The 17,992-nt window shown below is 43.5% G+C and overlaps 1 protein-coding gene across 1 annotated transcript; it reads right to left on the reverse strand.

The window, feature by feature from the left end:
• Positions 1-2,335: 2,335 nt before the first annotated feature.
• On the reverse strand, positions 2,336-8,782 carry LOC131529370 (uncharacterized). The gene is made up of 4 exons (XM_058759041.1): positions 8,655-8,782; positions 6,684-6,903; positions 5,814-5,892; positions 2,336-4,135 (listed from the first exon to the last, which is right to left on the reverse strand). The coding sequence occupies exons 2-4, from the start codon at positions 6,867-6,869 to the stop codon at positions 3,429-3,431; spliced, it is 972 nt and encodes a 323-aa protein (XP_058615024.1). The 5' UTR covers positions 6,870-6,903; positions 8,655-8,782; the 3' UTR covers positions 2,336-3,428.
• Positions 8,783-17,992: the final 9,210 nt, after the last annotated feature.

Genomic DNA, 17,992 nt, shown 5'->3' on the forward strand with positions numbered 1-17,992 from the left:
CCACCATCATCCCTGTACCCAAGAAATCAAAAATCACAGGACTTAATGACTACAGACCTGTTGCTTTAACGTCTGTGGTCATGAAGTCATTTGAGAGACTGGTGTTGGCCCACCTGAAGGACATTACTGGACCCTTGCTGGACCCCCTACAGTTTGCTTACCGAGCAAACAGATCTGTGGATGATGCAGTTAATATGGGACTGCACTACATCCTGCAACATCTGGACAAACCAGGGACTTATGCAAGGATCTTGTTTGTGGACTTCAGCTCCGCTTTCAACACCATCATCCCGGACACCCTTCAGAACAAACTGACTCAGCTCTCTGTACCCACCTCCATCTGTCAGTGGATCACCAGCTTCCTGACAGACAGGCAGCAGCTAGTGAGGCTGGGAAAACACACATCCAGCACCCGCACCATCAGCACTGGAGCTCCTCAGGGCTGCGTTCTCTCCCCACTGCTCTTCTCCCTCTACACAAATGACTGCACCTCTAAAGACCCCTCTGTCAAACTCCTGAAGTTTGCAGACGACACCACAGTCATCGGCCTCATCCACGACGGCGACGAGTCTGCTTACAGACAAGAGGTTGAGCAGCTGGCTGTCTGGTGCAGTCACAACAACCTGGAGCTGAACACGCTCAAAACTGTGGAGATGATAGTGGACTTCAGGAGAAACCCCCCTCCTCTCCCCCCACTCACCATCATGAACAGCACTGTGGCTGCAGTGGAGTCATTCAGGTTCCTGGGCACCACCATCTCTCAGGACCTGAAGTGGGACAATCACATTGACTCCATCGTGAAAAAGGCCCAGCAGAGGTTGTACTTCCTTCGTCAGCTGAAAAAGTTCAACCTGCCACAGGAGCTGCTGAAACAGTTTTATTCAGCTGTTATTGAGTCGGTTCTGTGCTCCTCCATAACTGTCTGGTTTGGGTCAGCCAGCAAATCAGATTTAAGAAGACTTCAACGGACTGTTAGGACAGCAGAAAAGATCATTGGTGTGCACCTGCCCAGCCTTCAGGACTTGTACAACTCCAGAGTGAAGAAACGGGCAGGTAACATCATCAAAGACCCCTCTCACCCCGGACACAACTTGTTTGCACTTCTCCCTTCAGCCAGACGCTACAGATCTCTGTGCACTAGAACATCTAGGCATAAAAACAGTTTTTTCTCCCATGCCATCTCCAGCTTAAATAGCTAACACGTGGATTATTACCTGTGTTCTGTAATTCATTCTGTAATTCATTCTCCATCTTTAATTATTGCCTCTTTCTCAAGTATTATGTAAATACACATACATATCTGTTTATTTATACAGCTGTATATAGAGTAAATAATGCACAAATCTGTACATAAATCTACTGTTCCAGATTCATACTTATTATTATGATTATTATCCATTGTTAAGTCTTACTATTTAAATGTTTTTTCTGTTCTCATGTCAGATGTGTTTGTATGTATGTATGTACCAGGAGCACCTTAAAACCACAACAAATTCCTCGTGTGTTTGTGCACACCTGGCGAATAAAGCTAATTCTGATTCTGATTCTGATTCTGATCTGTTATCACTTTAGACAAAAAGGAGTGAAAGTAAGGTAGAGATTCAATAAAAAGCGAAGGTACACGGAGCTACAATCACAAACCTCTCAGCAGCGCGCAACAGACTCCGTGACATTTAGTGACTCTCTGACATTAATTTTAATTAAAATATAAATTCTTTATATTTATGAAATATAATGACAGGTTTAGAATCTTAACATTAGAAAATATGACACTGCATACAAAATACTGAAGTGCTAAAGTTTGGTTTAAACATTTGTAGACATATTTTGCATGACAGCACTACAAAAACACAGCAAAGGGAAAGACTATTGCTTTATATAGTGGTTGTCTTATTGTCTGTGGGCTTTGTGTGGGCTCTCATCCGCCGTGTTCTTTGAATATAAATTCCATCGTCATCTGCGCGCAAGTGATTCTGGGATATGGCAGGGTGCGACGTGTCCATCAGATGTACACTTAATTTTCCTGGGAAACAGAGGGCGCATTTGAAGTCGCTTTCGAGTCACGGCCGTTCGTGTAATTTGAATTCATTTAGAATTAATCGGCCTTGGAATGCGGTCTTCGGAGGGTGCATCCTGAATTAGGACAGTTTACGTCGTGACGCAGTGACACAATCGCACTTCAAATACGCACTTCGGAGTCCACGCACTTCAGTTTGGGACACAGCTATTGTGTGGCTCATGTTGTGTTTGTGGGTTGTGGATGTTAATTAAGATGCTCAGCGGTTTTAGAGTTACATTTGTGACAATAATAATAATAATAATTAAAGGCACTGTATGCTGTTAGTAATCACTTTATTTTATTTTAAACGCATTTCCTTGTTCCATACATGTAAATGCAGCTCAGCATGCTTTCCAGGAATTCTGCATTAGAAACAATTTGATACAACAGATCACAATGAGATTTGCTAAACAAAATGAGTTAGTAACCATAATCAGATAATTAGAGTAAATGGTAAAATATCATAATTCAGTCATCAGCATGAATCATCTGAAAATTGAAGAAAGTTCACAGTAACAGCAAGGATGTCTGTGTAATAAGCTATAAGCTGTGCTATAAAGTCGAATAATAATGTATACATCTGTAATATAAACTCATAACATACCCAAATATACAAACATATCTCAACAAAGCTCAAACATATTTAGTCTTTGGAGAATAAGTGCTGCATTAAAAGACCTGATGGCTGGATGATAATCATTAATATTTAGTCTCTGCACATGATGGTGAATCCTCCTGATCAGGTGGTTAACATCAGCGATGGAGGGAATAAAAGGAGGAGGAATAGAGACGCCTCCAACACCCCCGTTCTGCTTCACATTTACACAATCATTTTAATAAGAACTAAACTTCAACCTGTTATTAGGCTCAGCTTTAAATTTTAGTTACAGATATTTAGCGGCGTGCATTAATCTTTATGTTGGAAATTCTTTTTTTTTTTTTTTTTTTTTGGGAGTAAAATGGATCATTTTGAGGAGCAGGGTTGCCAAAGTCAGATTTTTCAGTTTTGGAACAAGGTTGTGGTAGAAAAAGCAAGTCCATGGGTGGTGTTAAGCAAAGCAAAGGGAAAGTGTAATGTGTGGAAGATGTACGGAGCTATTTCTGCACAGGCTGGGAGAGGATCACAGGCATAACAGGCAGCGGATGACAGAACGCTAACACTAAGTGTGTTGGAAATATTGCAAATATACAAATGTGCGCACACCACAGTGAACTTTTGTTTGGAAATAAAAAAACTGGTGTCTGTTTCTTCTGGTGTCCAAACTTTCTGAGCTAGTTTCAGGTCTGTGGTTTAGGATGTAGTTGAGCTGGAAATTGTGAAAGGAAACCTGGCAACCCTGAACAGGAGAAATAAACTCACTGTCCATGTTCAAACAAAGGTGCTAACTTCATTCAGAATGCGAATGCACCAGTCAACCCCACGACCTGTGTGATACATGTGCACAACTTCCTGTCTTACATTATCAAACCGGGTCCGTTTAGTCGCAGTATTGGCAATCCAACTGACCTTTGCCAGTTGGTCCACATAGATTTCAAGGTTATTCATATCACCTATGATAGTATTCACCCTTTCTCTGTCCACTGGTGTCACGTTGACTGGGTTTATGTGGCCCAGCAAATCTAACATAGCATCACGCAGTGCTCTGCAATATTCACCATACATCACTCCATTCGCATTCACATAGAATTCATCCTCACCAAAGTGAACCACCATGTTTGTCTGAATCTCATTTGCTGTGTTTTGGGTAAGTGTGTGTCTGCCTAAATCATTCATTGCCTGCTGATTATATCCTTGTCGATTATTAATACTATGTCTTTGTATAAACTCAGTCAGCACCTTGGAATGAAATCTAAGGATGTCATTGTTGAAGACATGTTCGCCTCTTCTTGACCTTTTCAGTTGTTCCTCCAGCTCCTGATTGAAGTCTGGTTTGATGATACGGATCTTTTCTAACATGTCTTTCTTAATAGCCTCCACTCTTTTCTCTCTCGCTTTCTGCTCAACTGAAATTGGAGGTTTTGTTCCCTTTTTGGAACCTTTGACCACATATTCAATAATCATTTCCATTCTGACCTCTGTGGAGAAAAGAAAAAAACAAATTTTGTCCTTGCTATGATTTAACTCTAAATTAAATTTATTTCAATAGACCCTTTTTGTGCCGACGTCACAATTACGTCACAGCGCTAGCTGGAGGCAAAACAAAAGGAAAACTGGAGGCGGCCCATTCAAACCAGCGCAGATTCAGCTACACAAGGAGCTTAAAATATCATCTTGTTGTGATGTTGGGTGCCAGAATCGGCGTAGTACAGGCTCCCATTTGAAATTTTATCGCATACCTGCTGCCCAAAAACCGACGACAGCTGTGGTTAAACACGATAAAATCAGTGGACTTGACAGAAACGATCGCCAAAAATGCTCGCGTTTGCAGCGCACACTTCTTATCAGAAAAGGTTAACAAAAGTATTGTCTTTTCTTGTTATGGATTATGGTTTGTGTTACGTGTCTAAAGATTTCTTAAGCATCTCATGACTATGTCGTGTATGAAATGTTTGTGTGTGTGTGTAAATTAAAACAACAAACTGACGATTAATACGCTTAATGATCTGTAATATACATTATTGTGATTGATAGTGGCTGAAATTTCTAAGAACTTGGTAAGAAAGAATAATCAAACTAGTTTCTGGACTTTTTATGTCTAGAAAGTATTCACATTTTACTTTAAATATACTATGTAAAGTATTGTAAAGGTACTGTAACGTCACCGTAAACTTAACTTACATAATTTACAGGATGTATATACTTGAAAATGACTATTTGCCCATTACATGACACATACATCTTCAAATAATATATCCATCACATTGAACGTTTAACTTAGCCTACTTTTTGTATTTTGGCCCAGTTCACTCTCATGTAACGTTAGCTGTAAAAAACTGTTGTCTGCTGAAATTGAAATATATATATAAATTAGTGCTGGGCATAGATGAATCTAGATTAATCTCATCCAAAATAAAAGTTTTTGTGTATATAATATATCTGTGTGTACTGTGAATATTTATTATGTGTATATAAAGACACACACATACAGTATACATTTTGAAAATATTTACATGTATTTACATGTATATATTTATATTAATATAATTTATATGATATATAAATATATTTAATATATAAACATAACACATTTTTCTTAAATATATACATGCATGTGTGTGTATTCATATATACATAATAAATATACACAATACACACACATATATTATATACACAAAAACTTTTATTTTGGATGAGATTAATCTAGATTCATCTATGCCCAGCACTAATATAAATATATATATATATATATATATATATATACACATATTCATGACTAGATAGACACAGGTGAGTTTCTCTTTACTACACGTTAGGTTTCTATAGATGTGGTTCACTCAACCGGAGGGAATCCTGTCAGATCGACCATCCTTTGAGTGAATACAGGTCGGCCAATCTGATTTCGTCCTTACAATTAACTTATTTAAATAACAATCACGGTCCTGCACAGTGAGTGATCTTACATATGCCAGTAAAATCGGATTTTCTCCACTAATTGTTAAAAAAACAAACTTCATAGCTAGCCTTATTGAAGCGGTCAGTGGAATCTTTCTGCCTCCACCTAAGCTCCGCCCACAACAAAACGTCACAATGTTTACTAACAGAAGAAGGGTCTATTAAAATTAGAACAGTGAGAAGAGCAGAAATAACACGCACCTCTCACATTTCTGAGTCCAGAAAACTCATCTGCTGCTGCTGCTGGTGCTGGTGGTGGTTTATCACGTAGAGTCGTCAACTAAATATGGAAAGATACAAAATTTAAACTAGTTAAAAAAGTTTGTCAAGACAAACTTTAAGTTGGCTTGAGAAAGCCGGACCAGAAAGTTTGAAAAGTTTAAAGGTGCTGTATGTAGGATTGAACTAGGTATTGCAGTCCAAATTCAAAATATTGGAGAGGGTTTTTTTCACCCGGCCCCTCCTCCTCAGACTTGAGCACGCGCAGGTTGCCAGATTAACGACACGAACAGGAATCATTGTTTTTCAGATAAACAAGTATGTTAACTTAGCCTGTTTCTTAAATATCTGCAAACATATTATGGTATTTTTATGCTTTAGTAGAGTCAAAATCCTACATACAGCACCTTTGAAAACGTTTTAAGTTTGATGGTTTTCAGTCTGAAATAGTTTGATGTTTAAAATATTTTTACAAGGGTCGGTTGCTAGGGTGTTGCTATGTGGTTGCTATGGTACCTGGGGTGGTTGCTAGGGTGTTGCTATGTGGTTGCTGTATGAAAATAATCCACTTCAGGAACTCTGAGCCTCATAAGAGATGATTACTTTAAATCAAAATTAAAATCAAAACTGGAAACCAGTAAAGAGTAGAGAGTACAGGAGTCATACATGATTCATGCAGGAGAACAACATAAAATCATGAATCATTTTTTAAAAATGAACTCTGATAATAACAGGAGTGTTCTAGGATTTTTATATTTTTTTAACTGCTGACTATTTTTTGGAGGGAATATTAGTAGAATTTGCTTTACCCTCTGTAAATCTTTTAATATATAATATTTAAATATGACTCACTTTCCCATGTTTTTTTAATGACTCTTTCACAAGGTTTTCAACGGCCTTCTCTTTCTCCTTTATCACCGCTTTATTCCCTTCGTACAGAGCCAACACCAGCTCCACTGCCTCTCTGACCGCCCCGATGACCGGAACGATGTCCATGAACCCGATCCATACTGTGTCTTTTTTAGCTGCGGTGGCCATGCTGTTCTGCGGTCTCTGTCTCTGTATCTAACACCTGTAAAGAGAAGAAGTGCTGTGCTTTTATAGGCTGTTTTCCTCCGTTCTACATGGACACTAATAAGTATTTGGGAAATTAAGCCACACGAACAAATGGATGAATTTCACTGCATTTGAAAACAACATGTTAAACCAAGTGGCATTTATTTTGAAGAAAGCACAAAACATTTCCCCCAAAATAGATTATGTTTAAAAAATAGACATAATTAGACAAAAATGTATTTGGACCCTCAGTAGTGGCTTCATTAAAGATCACAGTTACAGTGTTTCAGTGTTCAGTTTCTGTAACAGCTGCAGTGGAAGATTCCTCATCTTTCAACCAAACAAACGTTTATCCCAGAGAGAGTCATATTATCTCATTACAGTTTTTCTGGATTGCTAACACACTGTAACTGATTCATTTGGCACAGTTTTCCAAACCATTCATACAGTTCTTGAAACAAAGACATGTTTCTCAAAACTTTTAACACATTTCACCTGTTTTCACACATGCTCCAATTTGCTCAGTGTTTTCTGCAAAACTCTACACAAGAACAGCATCATTTTGCACAGGTTTAACCATGTTCTTGTTTAGAAAACACAAACACACAATATAACTACCTCAAGAATCACAAAATGAACACAAATAGCACACATTTATCCCTGTGTGAACATTCAGTAGCAGAACTGATGACAGCAGTCAGAATCTCAGGATGATATGAACACGAGCACAAGTGATTATGTGTTTTGGGAAATGAATCCTGGTCGTGGGAGAGAAAGAGGAATACGAGGGGGAAATAAAAATGAAGGGGATGAGGTCAAAGGTCGTTTGTTCCTGATGAAATATAAAGCACTATAGTTGACCGTGTTCTTCTGCATGGACTGACCGTGAGGGAAGATGGTCTACAGGCTCATCTACAAGGTTTCAATACTACTGACACATACAATATAATTACAGTACATAGCAGCAGTACTTCAGATGAGAGAACTTTCACTATTCTATGTACAGTAAATACTGTATTACACGTTGTACACCCTCAAACTCATTACTGTTTACGTAATTGATTTGTAGCCAAGTATTCCTTTCATGTACTCTGTTTTTGCAGAACTGAGAGTCTGTCGAGGGGAGGCAGAGAAGTCTTTTGTCAGATGACTAAGAAACTGCTATAACAAATAAGGATACTAATGCAATTTCACAGAGGATGCTGAATTAATTAATTCATTCATTTATTCATTATTTATTTATTTCTGTAAAGTAACTGACGGTATATTCCAATGTGTATTTACTGTATATTCAGTTGTTTTGGTCTTACTTTTCTCTAGTGCTTTTCATCTACTGTAAGATCTCTTTAGTAGCGTAATGAAAGTAAACATTTCTTAATGTTTATTGCTGAATTTTACTGTATCTGCACAACTCTATATATGGCATATACTGTAAGAGTCATTGACTAGCAAAAGGATTCTGTTTCCCAAAAGCAGGTTTTTGTAATAGTGTTCTGAACTGATCTCACTAGTGTTCTCTAGACAGGCAAATACTCTGTGTATTTGACAGCTTTGTGTCTCATCTGAGGCCAAAGATTAGATTCTGACAAAAGAGAATGTGTTTTTGACTAAAATGTTTGACTTTGACCTGGAAGTCTGAAGTTTGCACAATTGGGTGTGTAGTTTTGAGATTGTGTTTATAGTTGTGAGAAAATGGTGAACTGTTTCGTGAATTGTGTGATAGCAATCGAGAAAAACTGTAATACAGCAAAAATAAATGTATCTTACCTGTTTGTATTTAGCTGACTGTAGAGTTTCCTCAGCAGCGTCAGTCAGTCACTAGCCCTGACCAGTGCTCTGTAACGAGCTGCACTTTATATACAGTCTCTCTCTCTACTGACAGGAAGGGTTTTTGCTTTTGGTTTCAACTGGGCGTTACCTTTCCAGGAAAAGAACGTTCTCTTACAACATTGATTACAACACTCACTTCTAGTTAACAAGTCTAAACACCAACTTAAAACCAGACTCTTCACTTTTCTTTGTTTTTAACTTCCAAAAAGAAAATCACAATCTTTGCACTGAGATCAAGCAAAAATAATGAAATGTTTTTACACAGTCTTGCTTCTGTGTAATTGCTGTTTCGGTCTCTGAACATGAGCTGCATGAAGAGATAATGTTTATTAATGTAACATCTATGCTGGTAACACCACCTAAATTACAGAAAGAATATTTTATTAATAGCACTTGTTGACCTTTTAGACTTCGTTTTGTTTTTTATTGTGTATTGTTGTATTTTATACAATCTAATTTTACACAATTATTACAAAATTTGTCTAAAAAGGATTTTATTTAATGAAAAAGTTGCCTTATTAAAGTATTATTTATACGCTTTTTTATATTTTTTTATTCCTCCTTCTGGGGCCTGAAATGGAGGAATTTTGGTCAATACTGCTAATTAAACAATATTTTGCTGAATGTGTTTTTATACTGGCACCTTGGCTGGTTTAGGACGGTCATCGATAAATAAAGATGACAATAAAACCGCCAGTAGGTGGCAGTAAGTCCCTGTTTTAATAAATGATTTATTGAATCATTCAAATCAAACGATTTGTTCAAATCGGCTGATTCAATTAGAAACACAAGTGAATGGACCCTTGAATCACTGGCTCACTTGATTCATTCAAAAACAGTGTTGCTCTGCACTGTTGTATACAATTATTAGCATATTTATGCTCCTGCACATGTACTGATGTTCAGAAAAGTACATTGTTGTATATTATTTTTTCAAAGTACAAATTTTTTTTGTTTTTTGCAAAGTCGGTGACAATGTCGGCTGTCCTATATCGTCTCTCAGTCCCTCACACACATACAGCACAATGACATTATGTCAGGGGGATGTCTTTCAATTCTAATCAAGGAAAAATCATACCTTCTGTTGTCTTCTTTTTAAACAACTTCAAAAGTTGCGCTTGAATCATTTTGCACGAAAAATAATGGAAACTTGCTTCAGTTTGTGCACAGCTTGTTACCGGGTTCTGATTGGCCAATCTCCATTACATAGTTTGTCAATTATCATAAGTATCATTTTAACATTTCATTTGCATGATCAATTTTACATAATACACAACATTATTAATCTAAAGGGGATGGTGGTTTTACTGAGGGGATGCTTTTTGTTATTTTTTTCCACCAGGGGGATGCCACCATTTTTTTTTTTTTTGCTCTGTATTTTGTACTTTGCTCTGATAAGCTCCAGGCCTTCTCTCTTGTTTGCACCCTTTAAGAGGAAGTTCCTTTCTTGAGAAGATAACTCTGGGTTTTTGAGCACTGAGCTGTTGCTCAACACTTCTCTGGAAGAGGCATGAGACCAGTAGACCAGCAGATTTCATGTTTATCAGAATCAGAAACACTTTATTAACCCCTGGAGGGAAACTAGGTTTGTTACCACAGCTCCAAAACATCAAGATAAAAATACAAATAGAAATCTATATACAAGAAATAAAAATAAACTACTAAGATTTATATAACTATACAAGTAAAAATATAATATTGCACAATTAAATACGTTATTGTACTGAGGAATTATAAAGTCTGATAGGAACAGATTAGAAAGATTTCCTGTGGATTAAGGTTGAATAAGTCTTTGACTGAACGTACTCCTGTATCTACACCGGACATCATGAAGTGGGTGAGAGGTGTTGTCTAAGATGGCCAGAAGCTCAGACAGCATCCTTCTTTCTGACACTACAGTCAGAGAGTCCAGCTCCACAGAAGCAGCCTTACGGATAAGTTTGTTCAGTCTACTGGCATCAGCTACCTTCAATCCGCTGCCCCAGCATACAACAGCAAAAAACACAGCACTGGCTACCACAGACTCGTAGAACATCTCCAGCAAATCAAATTCAGGGTCAAAGGTCACCACATAGGCCACACATGCACCTAAGAACTAATAAAAAGTTAAATGAGTGGAAAAACGTGATTATCGGAGACTCTAATTTGAGCAGAATTCCCACCTTTGGCTTCCAAACCTGCAGATCGATAGCTTTCCAGCTAAACTACACCACGCGGCCAATCTGAGAGAAAGAGCTGCAGCAGAGACAAAGATAGAGAAGATAGTCTTGGCCTTTGGCCTGAATAACCGTACACAAAGACTACGTATTTCAGCTGTGAGAGCGTGTGTAGACTGATCCAGGATCCCACTGATTAACATTCCTCATCTCTCCCAGAGGCAGAACACACTTATATCGAGGAAAATTATTCCTTTAACCCCCGCTCTACCAGAAGAACAGTTTCAGACAGAACGTGATGGTCTGCACTGGACCGCAGAAACAGCCAGTAATATACTGAAGCACTGGACACGATATTTAAACTTTTATTGAGTGAACACCCAAGAAAGGGTGAACACAGACCAGTGGGGATTTCTTTAAGACTGCAAGGGAAGCTCGGCTTCCCCTATAATGTCAAATTAATGGTCAAATATGTACTATTGTGTTAATATTTTATTGACTAAAAATGCGTTAGAACACGTTCATCTCGAAGACGAGTTCGTTCAGAATCAGCTACATATAGCAGGTCTGACTCGATTTCCTTCTCATACACTCCCGTAGCGTCAGTGTATTTCTCTGCTGAAGCTGAGCGTTCATTGACTTCAATGGGGCTGCTTTGAACAGTTTTTTTCAGTGCTTCTAAACTAGACGGTCATTGGATAAATGCTGCGATTATGTCCCGCCCACGGACGCTGGGCTTCTGCGTGATGATTGGAGGGACTGCATCTCAGTTTGATTGACAGCGATTTTGTTCTATAAAAAGACGCTGACGCTGAAGCTATTCGAGTCCCATCGCGGCTTTGCACTTGGTTCTTATCAATCATTATATATATTTTTTTATTCATTTATAATGTTATGTTTTAATATACATGCTGCTAACTCGGAAATTTCAAGATATGCGAGCAAAAAATGCTCCTGACACTTAGGCAATACAACACGAGCAAGAGCGCTGTTTTTGTTTCGTTTCTGTGTTTGATCCAAATCCGCGTTGATTTGGGCGAATCACTGATTCACTGAGCCATTCATAAAAACAGTCATTTGATTCGCTCCTGAAGGATTCAGTCGTTTTCAAAGAATCATTTGAATGACTCAGTGATTCAATCGCGAACTTCTGCCACCTGCTGGCCGTTTTTAAGTTTCCCGTCTAAAAGTAGGCATATTACATTATTTTCCAACATATTTCTATATTCAGAATTTAGTATTTAAAACATTAATCTCATAACATTATTTATGAAATTATAAATACGGTCTAAATGAATAAATGCCACATCTAAATGTCACTTCATGCAGCTTCTGTGCTAAGATGAGTTCTCTTTCATCATCTCGTGTTCGAGATCCACCTATGGGAAGGGCATCCGTACCTGACCTCTGCAGAAGCATCCAATTGCACCAAGTCTGGCTAGACAGACAGAAGCGCGCAGCCAATGTCCGGTGAGGCCACACCCCCTCACCCACGGGCATATAACCGCTGGGCGCGCTGCTATTCCTCAGTTGACATTCGCTTCTCGCGATCTCTGCATCTCACAGCTCGGTTGATTTTTTACTGCTCACTTTGTGTCTTCAGGAGGACATATCGGCCAGATCAGCCTCCGCCGGACGTGAGAGTTGTTTAATTTTCAACTACTGCTGCCTTGCATTCAGAGTCGCCCACGCTCTCGCTATTTTCACCGTTTCTCCTCACGGCTGCCCGCCACGGTTTTCTCCGATTTCTTCGCTGGTATGTCACTGTCTAAGCCTGCAGCCTCTCCAGGGGATAGCCTATCACGGGCCTGCCCGGCCGCGTGTGGCGCCCTTATCGCAGTTAAGGATCTTCATCAGCTTTGCGTGGTCTGTTTGGGTCCTAAGCACGCTCGGGAAGCACTGGAGAACCCGGAAAATTGCAGTTTCTGCCTCATGCTGCCTAGGAAGCTGCTTAAACGCTGTTTTAAGGTGGCAGTGACACAGTGCACCGGGCTCAGCCCTTCTGACTCGGACGGGGGACACGGTGATGACGACGCGCTACCGGGGGCCTCCCGGGGCGCAACGTCTCTCATCTGGGCCGACCAGCCCAATACCGCCTTCCCGAGGAGGACATCTTCGAGGACAACCTCGCCTCGCCCACGAACCGCCCGGTTCTGGCGAAGAGGAGGATGCGGCCTTGCTTGGGGTTTCAGAGGACGAGGAGGCCATCCCGCCCTCTGGTGTTCCCCAGGCTACCGCCCACGCGGCTCTCCCTCAAGCCATCCTCCTGGAAGTGTGTGAGCGAGCGGCCGCTCGTCTCAACATTGAATGGCCGGCACCACAGAGCGCCACCGACCAGGAGAGGGACATTTATGATGGGAAAGTGCTGGGACCCCCTCCCGGCCCGAGGAAGCAACTCTTCCCCATCCTCCCGGCGTGCGCGAAGCACATGAGGAACTATTGGAGAGACCCGCTCGACTTCAGACACGGTCTCACGGGACTCGAGGTTAAGGACATGGCAGCGTACGGTATGGGCGAACCTCCCGCCGTTGAGCCATCCATCGCCAGGCACCTTAACCCCGCTCAGGGCGGGCTGCTCGCTCCCCCTAAGCCGGTCTTGCCCAACAAGATGGACCGTTTTGCTGCCTCCGTTCACCAGGCAGCTTATAAGTCCTCGGCCGTGGCTGTCAGGGCCCTTAACGTTTCTTCGCTCCTCTCCGCCTACCAGGCGGAGATCCTCGAAGAATTAGGGCTGCAGTTGGAAAAGGGAAATCCTTCTGAAACCCTGTGGAAGGAGATCCTTACGGTGAACGACCTCGTCCTCCGTAACGCGCGGCAGGCTGTCCAAGCTTGCGGGCGCTCCATGGCGCTCCGTGGTGGGAGAGCGCGCTCTGGCTGAACCTGTCGGGACTCCTGACAGCGGCGGCGCATCGCGGCGCGCCTGTGGAGCCCGGACGGGCTTTCTTCGGCCCCGCTGTCGCACTAATGCAACAACGGTGTGACGATAAAAAGAAGGAGGATGAGGCTTTCAAGCTTTGCCTTCCCAGAAAGGCAGTCCCACGCCAGGCGCCCCCTGTGCGTTTGCCCAACCCACCGGCCACGGGACGACAGTTTCATCAGGGCAAGGAAAAGCCCCGCAACATACCGCCGGGAGACCTGCGAATTCCAAACCCACCGACTCGAAACGCAAGCGGCCTACCTGATGTTCAGCCGATGGGGGCATCGAGTCCATGTTCACGGGCCGCGAGCCCTTCGGACTCCCCTCTTCTTCTAGGACCCCCGTCCAAACGACCCAGGGGGTCCCGCGGATGGGTCAGCTCACCGCCTGTCGAGACTGCCCAGCTCGTGTGTTCGAGAAATGTGTGTTTTCCCCCCACGTTCAGGGGGCCCTTTGTGAGGGAAAGTGTAAGCACAGTGACACCACACTGCCCACACTCTGTTCCCCTCACTCTCTCAATAAAGGCTTCGGCCTCAGTGTTTGCCCAACACAAAACACAAAAAGTACGAATCAAATGAATTCGTTTCGGAGAAAACCTCTCCGCAGAGAGAACTCATCTCACTGCAGAGAGGAAATCCTCGAACCCCTGCATGTCGCCTCTAGTGTGCCCACTAGATGGCGCCATAGCATCACAAATAAACCTGTGGGTCTCACACAGCTCCGCTCTGGCCCGGCGGGAGCACTCATGAGTCACGGCGGCTTGGCAAACCGTTTCTGCTCCCGAGTGGGTGATGCGTACAGTAATGCAGGGTTACAGATTGCAATTCTCAGTAAAACCCCCGCATTTCAATGGCATTCTCTTTTCTCACACGGAAGAAAACGCCTCACACATTCTGAAAGAGGAAATTTCATCTCTCCTAAACAAGGGAGCGATTCAGGTGGTACCCCCCGATCTGATGAACCAGGGTTTTTATTCCCGTTACTTTCTGGTCCCGAAAAAAGGCGGCTCTCTCCGCCCTATCTTGGACCTTCGAGTGTTGAACAAACATTTGAGGAAATACAATTTCAGAATGCTGACACAGGGCGCAATCGCCCGTGCCATAAAACAGAACGACTGGTTCACATCAGTCGATCTGAAAGATGCTTTCTTTCACATAAGCATCTATCCTCCGCACAGGAAGTTTCTTCGTTTCGCCTACCAGGGCATATGTTACGAATTCACAGTTCTTCCGTTTGGACTCAGTCTGAGTCCCCGGTCTTTCTGTCTGTGCGCGGAGGCGGGCTTGGCACCTCTGAGAATATCAGGTCTGAGAATCCTGACTTACATAGACGATTGGCTCATCATAGCCGAATCGAAGGAGAAGGTGTTGCAGGACACCGGCCGTGTGCTTGCGCACATTACATCGCTCGGGTTCCAAGTGAATGTGAGCAAGAGCAATTTCACACCCAGTCAGAATGTCATTTTCCTGGGCTTGGAGTTGAACTCGGTCTCCATGCGAGCGCGTCTCTCTCAAGAGCGCGTTCGCTCTCTGATGAACTGTCTGTCGCAGTTCAGAGAAGGAGCGAAAGTGCAATATCGCACATGTCTCAGGCTGCAGGGTCTCATGGCTTCATCCACCCAAGTTGTGCCATTGGGACTCCTGAGGATGAGGGCGTTCATGAAATGGGTTTTGTCACTACATTTCAGCCCGATTCGCGACCTTTGCCGCTCGGTAACAGTGACACGCGCCTGCTCGACAGTCTTGCGCCACTGGGAGAGCGAAGACTTTTACGCACGGGGAACCCCTCTGGGGGCGGTTACGATGCGGAAAGTTGTGACGACAGACGCGTCCTTAACAGGCTGGGGTGCCACCCAGGAGGGCAGAACGGTGAACGGGTTGTGGCCGTGCAAACTCCGTTCAGTGTACATAAACTATTTAGAGCTTTTAACCATTTGGAAAGCTCTGAATCATTTTCTGCCTCGCCTGCAGGGACATCACGTTCTAGTACGGTGCGACAATACCACGGCTGTGGCTTATATCAACCGTCAGGGCGGCATGCGCTCGTCGAAACTTCACGCTCTAGCTTACAAGCTATTGGTGTGGAGCAGACGTGTTTTCCTGTCGTTGCGCGCAACTCATGTTCCGGGCATTCTGAACAGAGGCGCGGATCTGCTATCAAGGGGAAATCCGATCTACGGAGATTGGCGTCTTCACCCGCAGATAGTGGAAATGCTATGGATGAGATTCGGACGGGCGAGCGTAGATCTATTCGCCTCGCGCGAAAACTACCATTGTCCTATGTTCTTCTCTCTAAGGGACATGGATGCGCCTCGGTAGACGCACTGGCCCACCCATGGCCCAGAGTGCCCCTGTATGCTTTTCCTCCCCTGTGCCTGATAATTCCCACATTGGCCAGGGTGAGAGAGCAGGGCTTGTCTCTCATTCTGATAGCACCCAGGTGGCCCAAAGCAACATGGCTGGCGGTAATAGTTCCTCTGTTATACGCCGAGCCATGGCGCCTTCCGTCAAGACGGACCTATTGTCCCAAGCCAACGGGAGATTTACCACCCCACCGGACAGGGTGGCTCTCTGGGCCTGGCCCGTGAGAGGACGAACCTGAACGCACTTGGGCTTTCGCCACGTGTGGTCGCCACCATTCAGAATGCCAGGGTCGTTTCTACACGGTCCTTATATGGCTGTAAGTGGCAAGTGTTCGAAGGGTGGTGCGATGGGCATGGTTTCATATCTTATCAGTGCTCAGTTCCTGATATTTTGTGTTTCCTTCAAGAAGGGAGGTCTTTTTCCACCATTAAGGTCTACTTGGCTGCGATTTCAGCTTGTCATGTGGGTTTTGAGGGCTGTACTGTCGGGCAGCACCCTCTAATCCGCAGATTTATGAAGGGTGCACGCCGCTCTTTACCAGTCATCAGGAGAACGGTTCCTGAGTGGGACCTCATCATGGTGCTGGAAGCGCTGTCTCAACATCCTTTTGAGCCTCTGGGGAGTATTTCCCTTAGCATGTTGTCCTTCAAGACAGCTTTGCTCTTGGCATTGGCATCTGCTAAACGTGTCAGTGAGCTACATGCACTCTCGGTTCACCCCTCGTGCACTAAGTTCTCCCTCAGTGGGGATAAGGTTTCCCTAAAGCCTAACCCGGCCTTCATGCCGAAGTGCTTCCCGTCGTTCACTTCGGAGGTGTTGGAGCTGTCCGCTTTTCACCCTCCACCTTTTACCTCTCTAGAGGATCAGAGACTGAATGCTCTGTGTCCAGTCCGTGCTTTACAGGCATATATGACCAGGACCAATGCTTTCCGGAAGAGCGACCAGCTCTTTGTTTCATGGGCCCCCCCACACAGAGGGAGTCCCATATCGAAGCAACGCCTCTCACATTGGGTTGTGGACGCTATAACGATGGCCTATGAAGCAAAGGGAGTGCAGCCCCCAAGGGGCATCAGAGCTCATTCCACAAGGGGCTTAGCCGCCTCTTGGGCTTTGTTTAGGGGAGTGTCACTGCAGGACATCTGCTCCGCTGCCAGTTGGGCTTCTCCTCATACCTTTGTGCGTTACTACCGGCTGGATGTCACCAGAACCTCGGTAGCACATTCGGTTTTAGGGGTGGGGGCTTCCTAGCTCCTCCCTGTAACCCCGTAAAAAAAACAAAAAAAAAAACAATAAGAGTGAATGGGCCGGCTGGCCATGTTCATTCCTCTCACCAAACATTTACTTCCCTTTATGGGTATGGTTATGTGCCTTGGTGGGTTGGGGTTACTATCATGTATGGGTATCATGCATGTTTCATGTCCTGCTTGTCCACAGCTAGGTGTGGCGTCACCTTTGCAGGTTCATGATTAATGGACGTGTCAGGCACCGCCTCCCCGAGGTGACCGTCTTTCTCTGGCTTTCAGAACCTCACTGTGAGTGTATTGGGCAATCGGGGAGCTGTCCATGTCTCTCCCATAGGTGGATCTCGAACACGAGATGATGAAAGAGAACAATAGGTTACTGTCGTAACCCCGGTTCTCTGAAACATCGAGTGGAGAGATCCACCAGCTTTGCCCCGCTTGCCGCATTTGCAGGCGAATATACTTACTGAGGAATAGCAGCGCGCCCAGCGGTTATATGCCCGTGGGTGAGGGGGTGTGGCCTCACCGGACATTGGCTGCGCGCTTCTGTCTGTCTAGCCAGACTTGGTGCAATTGGATGCTTCTGCAGAGGTCAGGT

The sequence above is a fragment of the Onychostoma macrolepis genome, chromosome 21 (genome assembly GCF_012432095.1).
Source record: "Onychostoma macrolepis isolate SWU-2019 chromosome 21, ASM1243209v1, whole genome shotgun sequence".
Classification (NCBI taxonomy): Eukaryota; Metazoa; Chordata; class Actinopteri; order Cypriniformes; family Cyprinidae; genus Onychostoma; species Onychostoma macrolepis.

Bases quoted from the DNA above. Each gene is read 5' to 3' on its own strand.
- LOC131529370 (XM_058759041.1), bottom strand. From the start codon at position 6,869: ATGGCCACCGCAGCTAAAAAAGACACAGTATGGATCGGGTTCATGGAC. The intron at 5,893-6,683 runs GTGAGTCATATT...TTCCATATTTAG, and splicing joins CATTAAAAAAACATGGGAAA to TTGACGACTCTACGTGATAA. The intron at 4,136-5,813 runs GTGCGTGTTATT...TTTTCTCCACAG, and splicing joins TGGACTCAGAAATGTGAGAG to AGGTCAGAATGGAAATGATT.